Below are 11910 nucleotides of genomic sequence, written 5' to 3' on the forward strand. Positions count from 1 at the left end.
TATATATATATATACTGTATATATATATACTGTATATATATACTGTATGGATGCGCTCTTGGCTCTTCCCATAACACGCTGAAACATGGCAAATAAACCCAAATAATTCACAACTTTTTTATTACGGTAATATTCTCTTTATAATGTTATGTAAATGACATTCCCAATCATAGTTATTAATGTTGGGCATTGCTGTTCAAGCTGGGTGTGCTGAAGCTGAACAGCTGAATGAACACCGGTAAACTGAAGTGCTGCCAGCTTAACTCAAGGAAACGCATCACATATTCAGATATAATCTGATATTTACACAACATAAATGTAATATTACTACTTATATGTACAAAAAGACGCTAATGCACAAGGGAACTCAAACTAAGTTAAACGTGCTAATCAGAATGTGTAACTTCTGTTGTGGATGCGCTCTTGGCTCTTCCCACAACAACGCGCTGAAACACGGAAATCAAACCGAAAGAATTCATAACATTTTATTATAATAGTGTTCTCAATATAATGTTATATATATGACAATCTTAATCATAGTTATTAATGTTGTGTGCTGCTGTTTGAGCTGCGTGCGCTGAGCTAAAGATGATCACCGGCAAACTGAAGCGCTCTGTTAACCCTCTATTAGCTTAACCAAACGCATTCTATATGAGATAAATCAGATTTATATGCATAAAATAAACACAATATTACAACGTACAATTGCACAAAAGGCTGTAAATGCACAAGCTAGTCATGAAGGTGTAGCTCCGTTGTGGATGCGCTCTTCACGCAAGAACGCGCTGAAACACGGGCGAACATAGATTCCATAGCATTATTTTACAGTAGCTAATGATCTCATAATATGACGGACATGCCCTGCACATGATGCAGTTCACTGTATTTTCCTTTTCGAAGTGATTCCAATAATATTTCAAGCAATTAAAAACCATCATGGTGAACAGTGCGCATCGGAAGTGTCTCTGCAGGAAATAATGCATTATTTATCGGTGTGACGAGTGGGGCTGGGCCGAGAGCCATGGGAGCGGAGTGAGGCCAGTGGAGTAATGATAATGAGCGATACCTGCGCCACTCACCGGTCTCGAGTCCCACGGAGGAGCTCCAGAAGGATAAAAGGAGGCGTGTCGACAGTGAATGACGAGAGAGGACCAGGCCTGGATTTTATGTTGTTGTTTTATGTGGCAGTCGTCCGTGAGGGGCTGCCGCTTTTACTTTTGTTTTGTGTTTATTTATTTATTAAAGTTTTACGTTTAAATGTTCACCGGTTCCCACCTCCTTCTTCCCGATCTACGAACTTTGTTACAGTCGGCTTTAAGATATCGGCCAAATTCTCTTATCGGTTCGATATGATAACAGAAAAATTAACATTTATCGGCTGATACCAATCTGGTGGCCAATATATTGTGCATCCCTAGATCATATAATGCAGTGCAAAAGTATTTGCCCCATCCTGATTTTCTTCTGTTTTTGTGTACACCTCATGCTAAATTGATTCAGAAATTAAAACCTGCCATGGAACAAAAGGCAACCTGAGCAAAGATAAAGCACAGCTTGTGAATGACAATGTTATTTATTAAAGCAAACAAGTTATCCAATACCAACTGGGCCTGCATGAAAATGTATTTGCCCCTGTAGTTACTAATGCTGCGTTCCAGACAACTCGAAATTTGTTTCCCAACTTGAAAAGTCATTTGTCTTACCTTATATGATGGAACAACTTCACTGATGGGCCTGACTGTGTGATTGACGTGTTTCTGTGAAATAAAGCACTCTACACACACCGGCTGTTTGTCCTCCAGACAGAAGAGTTTGAGTTTCTCACTGTGTAAACTGCAGATCTCCTCAGATCCTGATGAACTCCTCTCATTTCTCTCCTTCCGGAACGACTCACACAAGTTCTTTAACACAAGATTACATGGAGGATCAGCATGAGAAGATATTCTTCTGCAGACAGGACACTCCTGAGTTTCCTTGATTCTCCAGAACTGTTGAAGACACTCTTTACAGAAACTGTGACTACATGATAAAAGAACAGGAGCCTTGAAGATTTCATGACACACGGGACAAGAAATATCATCTTCATATAGTGAAGCCATTTTCTATCTAAGCTCTGACAGTCTGAACTTTCACTTTCTGAACGATGGTTTCAAAAATGAATAATAACAAAAATCACAAAGATCTGTCGTCACCAACAAACTTCTCCAAAATTCTTATTTAAAGCATTTTTCTTCGTTCTTCATTGATCGCTGATTCTTTTTTGCTTTTGTCAGTAGAGAAATCAGTACAACAGAAAGGAAAAATAAGACGTCAGTCTCTTTCTGGTAAGTGTTGTGAGAGGTGTTTCTGGTCACCTTTGGGTGTGTTTAAACAGGTCAGACAAGAACGTCAGGATTTGTTCAGGTACATTTTTTAACTAATTGTATTCAAAATGAACTTGCATTGAAATGTTAAAATATAATGATATAAAACCTTGGATAAAATACAAAAGAACAATCATAATAAACAAATATTAATAATAAACAAAAACTTAAATGTGTTATATTTATTGCTCTTTATTGTTGGTGAGTGTTTGAAGCTCACATAATTTCTTCAGTGTCTGTCATTATCAAATCTTCTTTGTTCGTATGTTTATCATGCTGATTGTCAGTGTTTGGAGACGCGAAGAGGTATGAAACAGATCAGAGTAAAAGAATAAACAAGAGAAATGGAGATGTGACAAAGGTCTGTGTTCTCTCAGGCATTGTCAGCACCTTTATTAATACGCATTTAGTAATTCCTGCAATCTGACGACTGGAGCTGAAATGAAGGTAAATGTGATTGATGACATGAGCTCTTGAGATTTAATGACTGAACTGAGATCAGTCTCACCTGAAGATCCTTTTACACAGCAAACACATCAAGACTAGAAGAAAATAAAAACAAAACTGATCTATTTAAGCGATACAATATAAAATCAGCTTAAATTGTCAACCTCCACATGATCTACTAGTCATAATGATTTCAGAATACATCAGAATAACTCAAATATAACATTTTATTTGTCAGGTAAAAATGTATCATGCCAATTACATAATTAAACAATGAGAATCCAATTCAGAATTAGATTCAGTTCCAATTCGTATAAATACATAACATCAATTGCTCAAAGATGAATCTAAGAGTGAGAGATGCACACCTGACAGCAGAGAGACACACAGCAGCATGTGAGAGTTCTAGTGCAGAGCTCCAGAGACTCTCTCACACACACACTGTGGTGGTTTTCTGGTTACAGAATCCCAAATGACTATAATGCCACTTTGCTTATACCCAGACCAGAACAAACAAATCTTCAAATCGGTTGTAAAAACATAAAAGACATTTTGGTTTGTTAGGATCCTGTGACCCAGAGTCACACCTGGCCCACCTCTCAGCAGCAGAACAGAATACTTCTAATTGTTTCAATCTTCATTTCAATCTTTCTCATTGTCACAGTTCAAGGCAGAGACACGAGGTAAGAGTGCAAACAGGATAGTTTATTGACAACAGCAGGGGAAGAAGACAGATGGCAGGTAAGTCAGATGATAATGATAGTTCTTGGGTTCTTAGCTCTGGGTAATGGTTTGATTGATCCTTTGCAGGAGTCCGGGGAACGAATGAGGTCGACGAGGGACAGGATCGCTGGACCACTGGAGACACTAGAGGTAAAAGTACAAACAACAGGTGAGTAACAGGTAAGGGTCTGGAATAGTTCGCCAGGGTGAAAGGTAGACCGGACGGTGCGTGACTGGAAGGAGTGTGCTTTTGAAGGTGGCTTGATTGAAGACGGCAGGTTCAGGTGATCAGATCACTCCAGGTGATGCTGATCGTGACTGTAAACAGGTGTGAGCTGGGGAGGATTCTGGGGTATGGAGTTCAGAGCTGGTGACTGGTGACAAAGACTCCCTGACATTACCTCCCCCTCTCGGAAGGCGCGTCCCGCGCTGTAACATATCCACCGGGGAGGGGGGGTGGGCGCCCTGGAGGCTGGTCCAAGACGGAGACACGGGAGGCCTCCAGGGCGGATGCCTCCGAGGCCGTGGCCCCAGCCTGGGGGTCAGGAGCCCTTCCGGGGCTAAACGAGGAATCAGGAGCCCTCACTGGGCTAAACTCGGGGACAAGAGCCCTCTGTGGGCTAAACTCGGGGACAGGAGCCCTCCGTGGGCTATACTCGGGAACTGGGAAGCGCTTACGAGGAGCTGGCACTGGGGGGTGCTCTGGAGGAGCAGGCACAGCAAGACGCTTTCGAGGAGCTGGCACTGGAGCCAACTCAGGGGCTGGAGCCGACACTGGAGCGAGCTCTGGGGCTGGGATGAGGGCGGAGAACAGTCCCTTTCTCCTCATCCTCCTCTTTTGGTTAGAGGTGAATTGGGCAGCCGGTGGGCTGGAGAGAGCCGCAGCCAGCGTGCTTGACTTCAGAGCGGCCGGCAATCTTGTCTTGGAATGTGTTCATCTGAAAGATGAATGGCAGACACGCCTAGGATGCCTTGATTGTGAGTAAAACACAGGCTAATTTTTATGGGTGAACTATCCCTTTAACATGAACTAACTATGAACGACTGTATTTTTTTAACTAACATTAACAAAGATGAATACATACTGTAATAACTGTATTGTTCATGTTAGTTAATACATTAACTAACATTAACTAATGGAACCTTATTCTAAAGTGTTACCGAAAATGTTTAATGAATACAAATATAAGAGATTATTGTTCAAGTGTTATACATATGTTATCATATTCATATGTTTTGTTCTAATCTCAAAAGGCAAAGACAGGCGAGAGTAACAAGGCTTCAAATAGTCTCAGCCTCAGATGTCAAGCCCACGGACCGTTGGCTGAATGTCTGATGCATAGATATGTAGCTATATACATAAATATGGTCAGATGCAAGTGGCATACAAAATTAGAAACATTTCAGGAACTTTGAAGTCGTCATCTGATTGGTTGAATTATACAGGATTTCCGGGAGACGTTTGTGTCGCATTCTTTAACGTTCCGCCTGGAAACAAATATTCCGTGACGCCAAACCCCCTCATGTTAGAAGAAAGCAGTCGTGTTTACAACTGTGACAATGAGCCTTATCGGGCTCAACTAAACGCTGGATTTTCAAAAGCATGTGAAATATTTAAAGTTTGTGTCATAGACTCTTTAAAATATGTACAAGAGCTTTACACACCGGTCTGTTTTTGTGGGGATATTTCCACACCCCTAGACATGACACAGTTCAAAACGAAACATGATTAGTTGCTTTACCTGTCAGTGACATGGCCTCTTGGTTCCCAGACCTTCTGCCATTAGTCTGAAGGTCTGGCTAAGTAAGACTAGGCTTCAAATGCACAGAAGATGCTAATAAATTACATTTTAAAATATATTCAAATAGAAAGTCGTTATTTTAAATAGTACAAATATTTCACAATATTACTGCTTTTGCTGTACTGTGGATCAAATAAATACAGGCTTGGTGAGCAGAAGAGAATTCTTTAAAAAACATTAAAAATCTTACTGTTCAAAAACTTTTGACTGGTAGTGTATTTAAATAAAAAATACATTTGATTTTTTTCCAAAGGCTTTAATATACAAAATAGTATTTTGTATAGCAAATACATGTATCTGAAATACTGCCCATCCCTGTCAGTGATTATGGAAATTTGCTCATTGTTTGCATGCAGAAACTATTAGTGCAGTACAGTGTACTGTAGAGAGCTTCATTGATTATAATGGAGCATTGTGATATCACGATGAACCAAGATTAATGACAGCTTAATGAGCACAATTTGTTATCACGACCATCATTCCACTTTACAGTGCTGTATTCACTCCAGATATTCAGAGAAAAATGAGATCTTATGCTATTTTACTGCTCTCTATATAGAGAGGATCAACAGATTGTAAAACCTTTACCCTTCTCCACTGCCTTTCATTCGTTACACAAACATCATTTGTTCAATTATCTTTCCCATCATGGAATGAAGTTACTTTTAAGTGACTCAAGTTGATTTTATATGATTCTCTAATAGGTTTAATTCACTCTGTTTCATATATTTTTGTGTCACATCACCAAGATTATGTTAGCTAGCTCCCTAACATGTATTAGCATAGTAAATGAAAAGAACTAAAAACTCCTGGAGTAAAGCAGCAAAATGTCCTTTCTACCCTTCCCGCAGTCCAACACGTTCTCACTCCCAACTCGTCACATATTGATGAGTTGGTCAGAAAACCTTGGCGTCACTTTTTAATGCTCAGGTTACCCCTTTAGAGTCAGTTTTTTGACATGCAGGGTACTCCATTGCCTTCAGTTGTATGCCTTATGTGTCAGATCAAGATTTATTGCATTAATTTGTAAAAATAGAAATAGTTTTATATACATTTATGCTTTCATATATATTTTGGAGCACCAAACCCCACCACTACCCTAAACCTATACCACTTCTGAACAATATAAAACATGCAACAGGCAAATAAAAGTACAAGCCATACCATATATTTATGCAAAGAACAGAATACAATTAGGTAAGGTTTAAATAAGGTTTTAATCACTGAAAATGACCCCGCTCTGTTAACATGATCATAGCTCATTCAAAAGATGATCTCGAACATTACCATGATGCACTCAGTCATGACACACACAAGAGCATTTTTACCTGTCATTTGACTGTCAGCGATCATCCACTTCCTAATTCCTATTTCATTCTTCTCATTTTCTCAAAGAGTCATAACTACACACAAGTACACAATGTTTTGATGGCTCTGCGCACCCCCGGACACAGAAACCTGATAAGACAAGATGATTGATTGCTGTGTAGAAGCATGAACAGTGTTGACTGTACATACTGGTTATCTCACATTTTGGCCATAAATAGATGCCTGTGTATAGTAAGCAGGTTTGAGTGATGAAAGTACACACAGGTCTATTCTCTGTTAGGGTAAACCCACAACTGTCTCATTAACAGGGAAATTGCATTTTGTCCCCATTGGGTCAATATAGTAATTACTTTATTTTTATTAAAGTTCAGAGGTTATGGACGTTTGCTCATCGATTGCATTGCATCACTATTGCTTCAGTGCAGTATGTTGTTATGTCCCCATATGTCTGACTTTCAAAGATAGATAGATTAGTCAGTTTTCTTTTATCACAGTTAAGTGAACGTGGCTGATTTCTAAACAGTTTCACAGCAGAACATGCAACACAGCTTCTCGTCTAGACCCTTGGCATTTCTAGGCTGGACTATTGCTACGCTCTTCTGGCTGGACTTCCAACATGTGCAGTCAGACCTCTGCAAATTATTCTGTAAGGATGGAATTTATGGAGTCAAAACAGGGCCACATATACTTGCAAAAGAAAATAAAGTTTTGCAAATGAAAATTAAAGTATTGAGAAAAAATAAATGTGCTTTTTGTAAACAAAAATGAATTGCAAAAGAAAATGAAGTATTGAAAGAAGAAAATAAGTTTTGCAAGCAAAAATAAAGAACTGCAAACTAAAATGAAAGTTTTGCAAACAAAAATAAAGAATTTCAAAATATAAATGAAACCGAGCAAAAGCAATGATTTTGCAATACATATTTTCCATGACCATATCTACTAATTTATTTTCAACGCTGCTTTTATTTTGTGTTTCAGTCAAGTTTGAGCTTGCGATACCGTTTTTCCCTTTGAGCTTCACATTTCTGCGCGGCTCACTTTCTGGCACCGTTTTGACATGGGGGTGGAGTCAAGGAATGGGGGCGTGTACAACAGGCCTGGACACGCCTCCCTGGAAGTGACGTCATCGGCCCGATACGCAGCTCACTGATCCAGGCACCGTCATTGAGCAGAGGCATGCGGGTGGATCATTTCCTTTTATTCACTCGCATTAAAACATGCATGTTTTCATTTTATTAACTTTATTAAGAAATGTATATGAGTATTAACAGCGTTTGCTCAAGTTAAAGAATTTGTTAACATGAACATCTGCTGTTTATTTCTCTCAATGTGCACACTTTTATAGCATTAAAATGTGTATTGTTTCATTTGGTTAACTAAATGTGTATTAACAGTGTTTGTTTAAAATCTCTTAACCTGTGGGAGGACGCCAGCGCACAGAAGCGTTCTTTGTTTACATGAGTTCAGAGTTACTGCTAGTTTTAATGTTAAAGACATTAGTTCAGAGTTACTGCTAGTTTTAATGTAAAGGAATGCAGATAACTTCATAAACTATACATCATTAAAAAAGGTCTAAGACTCAAGCTTCATATCGATCTCGACTTCGTTTTTCATTTACATAACTCCTGGCATAAATTAATTGCAAGATTAAAAAAATGAAGCTTTTTGGTTTAGTTTTGTCCTGATTCTGATTTTAGTTCAACGTGAAGTGACTTCAGAAAGTGAGCTGAGAAAAGCAGAGACACGAGGACACACGTCTGGCTGACGTCCACACTGAGCTTTCTGGACTCGTTTCTTATGTTTAGCTCTGGATCAATCATGAGGATCAAACGATGAACACAAAACACAAATTCTGCCTCTTCACTGAGATCTCATACATTCATCTCTGAAGTCTCCACTGTCAAACAGAAGACCGAGATCATCAGACAAACCCAGACTGTTATCCACAGAGAACTGACGACTGCTGCTTATGTTTATACCTGCAGAGAGAATGTAATAAAACAGATTAAAGTAACAGAAATAACTGCAGTGATATCTGCAGGTGAATGTCATATCAGACTCGGAGTCACTCCTGTGTGCTCTTTATGTGTTCAGTCAGTAACAGTCCAGCCGCTGAAGCTGCAATCAGACAATGAGCTCTCCGAGCCTTCACTCTGTCATCTTCAGACACTGAGAGAAGATTCAAAGATTGAGAGATTTTCCTGAAAAACTCCTCAGAGAACAAGTTTAAAGAAGTCAATGAACTGTTTAACCTCAGCTAACTCTGAAATTGTTGCTGCAACAGACATGTTTGGTTGTGAAATTCCAGTAGATCACTGAATAGATCACATTTAATATTAAATAATTATGTTTACAAGTATATTTATTGTGACATTGTATTATTATTTTTTTAAACTCATGGAAAATTCTTCCAGTACAAAAAGAACGAGACAGACAGTGGTTTGATTCACATCTCCTTCTTCTTCACAGTTATTTGTCAAATACACAGTTTATATACTCTTCTTGTTATACATATTCACTGATTTTAGATCAAAGACTCTCAGAATTGATTGGATAAACAAATGAACAGATTATCATAAAGATCCTGCTTCAGTTTATCATTTATGTTGATGGTTTTACCTCTTTTCAAGGCAAGTGTGTCGGGAGGATGAACACAGCAAACCCTATGTGCTCTTGTGCATGTGCACAGAAATCGTGTAAAGCATGGACTTTACTTTCATTAAAAAGGCTTATTTCTGCTATTGTAGGCTCATTTTGTAAATGTAAGCTATTCATTAAAATTATAGACAAGCGAAAACTGGGTGCTTAATGCAAATGTAATTGGCCACATTTACAAAATCAGGTGATTATGTTCGCCCGTCTATGCAAACGTGTCTTTATGTATCGAGACTAAAGGAGGTCAATCACTGTCTGTCAGTTTATAGTGATCGTGTAGATTTGCAAAGACACTGATGAATGGTGCACCACAAACAGCTTTTGGTTTTATTTCTCATCAAAAACAAAACAACTTTAAGCAAATAGTGTTAAATCATATCTAAAGAAATTCTAAAATTTAATCCATTTTAATTTTAATCTAAATTTAATTTCAGTCGGCTCAGCTTCGGAAGATGCACAGCTTCAAGGCGACTTTGTTTCCATATGTGTATGTCTGTGAAAAACACATCGGCTCCCTGTTTACGAAAGTCCTAAACGTATGCAGCGTTATTATTATTGAATTCCAATCATTCGTAAATGGGGCTCGTGTGCACGCTCATTCACAATTAGCATCCCCGCCTATGAATCACAACTACGTAAGTTACGTGTCCAGGAATGCAGTGGAATATTCTGGACTCCTTTCTCAGGTTTGGCTCCAGTATATTTCATAAATGCAAAAAAGACTAATAGGCCATATGCCTAACAATAAATATCAGGTGTACATTTCTTATGTACCAACTAACATTTTGAAAATAGCCTACGAACATTTTCATGAATTTGAAAGTTTACGTCAGAACGTCTTTATGAACGATTTACACAAACGTTTTCTCTGCTTGTGTTTCATGAGTAAGGCCCAATGTGTCTACAGTACAATAAATGTCTGTTAGCCTTCAGTCTTATTTATCAAAGCATTATAATAAAAAATAATAAAAATATCAGTTAACCAACCCTGGCAGATCATGAAGTAAGAGACCTTCAGTAGTCTAAGCAGAAAATATTTTTTTGTTTAAAGACAGACATCCATTGAAATGTGTTCTGTGTTTTCAGAAAAAAAGAAAAAGAAAAAAAGACCAATGTCATGTCAATAGGCAAAAGCAAGGGGGAAAATATTAGACCGTATTAGCCCTTCAGGGCATGGTGCCGATGACACATACTGACTTTCATATCACACCTACAAGTTCATAAAACATATCATTTTACAACAAAATTCAAAATGGTTGATTGCAAAAAAGACAGCCATTTGGAAAATTGGGTATCGTTTGACTCTTGATTTTTGGCCAAACCATTCAGCAAAAATATGAATTTTATATCTCTCTGCCGAAACTGTGCAGTTACCCTCTGGTGGTTGTCATAACAAAAACTAAGTTTGGTCTCAGTATGCTAATGAATTGCGGAAATACAGCCTCACATCCATTTCAGTATGTTCTTTGTCCAATTTGTTTGCGCATTATTTGAGAACGGTTTGACTATTTAACTTGAATTCCGTTTCAAGATCCATTTCAAGATCTGAAGATGATCTGATTTGATTTTAATGAAAATTAGAGCAATGGTTGAAAAAGTCAACCAAATCAAAATGGTTAAAACATTTTCTGAATTTTGTTTCTAGCCCTTACAGTTCAAAAGATATTAGCATAAATATGAGTGCAACTTTGAACTGTTGGTGGTGCTAGAGGGTTTGCGTAAGAGACTCCAAAGTTGGTGTGGTTAATGTTCAGCCTGTCCTCTATATGTGTGCCAAATTTCATAACTTTCTTTTCATAACTTCATAACTTTTATTTGTATGCTGGGCTAAATGGGTCTCTCTCTCACTCTCTTATCCTTACAGGACCCTCTGTAGGGTCATAGGGCCGGCGTCTATCCCAGTATCCTCGGCTGAAGGCTAAATGACTAAACCCTGTTAATGTGTTCCTGACATGTGTCAGACCATCACTCACCTCTCAGACACCAAAGCACACATCACCTTTAACATTAATAACTCAGAAGAGATGCACTAGATTTAAGACTATGATCACCTACTGATTAATATAGGAGGAGGGGAGAGTAAATCCATCCAGTCAGTTTCCACTGACAGTTTGAATAATGTTTAGTATTATTGAATTGGTTGTGGTATTATCGCATTATTACATGTCATGTGTGAACATCTGATTTTTTTTGTGTTCTCTGATCATTTCAGTGCAGAGATGTACTGTTTCCTTCTAAACTCTGTTTAAGACAATATAGAAAAGATTGTATTTTTCCCAAACCACCTTTGCTTCCCCTTTGTCAGTCAGTGTGTTGTATTCACTCTCTTTGCAGAATCTTTTGCTCTGGGTAGTAAGCCTTGCATCTAGTGTGACATTACATGTTTCCTGTAGTATTTTCAGAGCTGTGATCTCACTGTTGAGGTTTGGAAATGTGTTACTGTGATCATTTCTGAACCTAGATTAGACTGATGGAATTTAACTCTTTTAGTCTTTCCGCTTCTTTCCTTTAGCTGGTTGAATTTTGTGTCGGTCTCAACATCTCAACTGCAGAAGCTGCTGAGGATCTGGAAAGACTGAGAGAAAGAGAAA

The 11910-nt window shown here is 38.3% G+C and overlaps 1 protein-coding gene across 1 annotated transcript in view; it reads right to left on the reverse strand.

The window, feature by feature from the left end:
* Window positions 1-2099, reverse strand: part of LOC107693967 (tripartite motif-containing protein 35-like) — a gene marked incomplete at its 3' end in the record, with an annotated part of 11900 nt that extends 9801 nt beyond the window's left edge. Inside the window, exon 1 of the mRNA XM_016493561.1 lies at window positions 1704-2099. Within this exon, the coding sequence (XP_016349047.1) occupies window positions 1704-2099 (396 nt within the window). The remainder of the gene's footprint in view (window positions 1-1703) is intronic.
* Window positions 2100-11910: the final 9811 nt, after the last annotated feature.

Source organism: Sinocyclocheilus anshuiensis, unplaced genomic scaffold (assembly GCF_001515605.1).
Source record: "Sinocyclocheilus anshuiensis isolate Anshui unplaced genomic scaffold, SAMN03320099.WGS_v1.1 scaffold1227, whole genome shotgun sequence".
Classification (NCBI taxonomy): Eukaryota; Metazoa; Chordata; class Actinopteri; order Cypriniformes; family Cyprinidae; genus Sinocyclocheilus; species Sinocyclocheilus anshuiensis.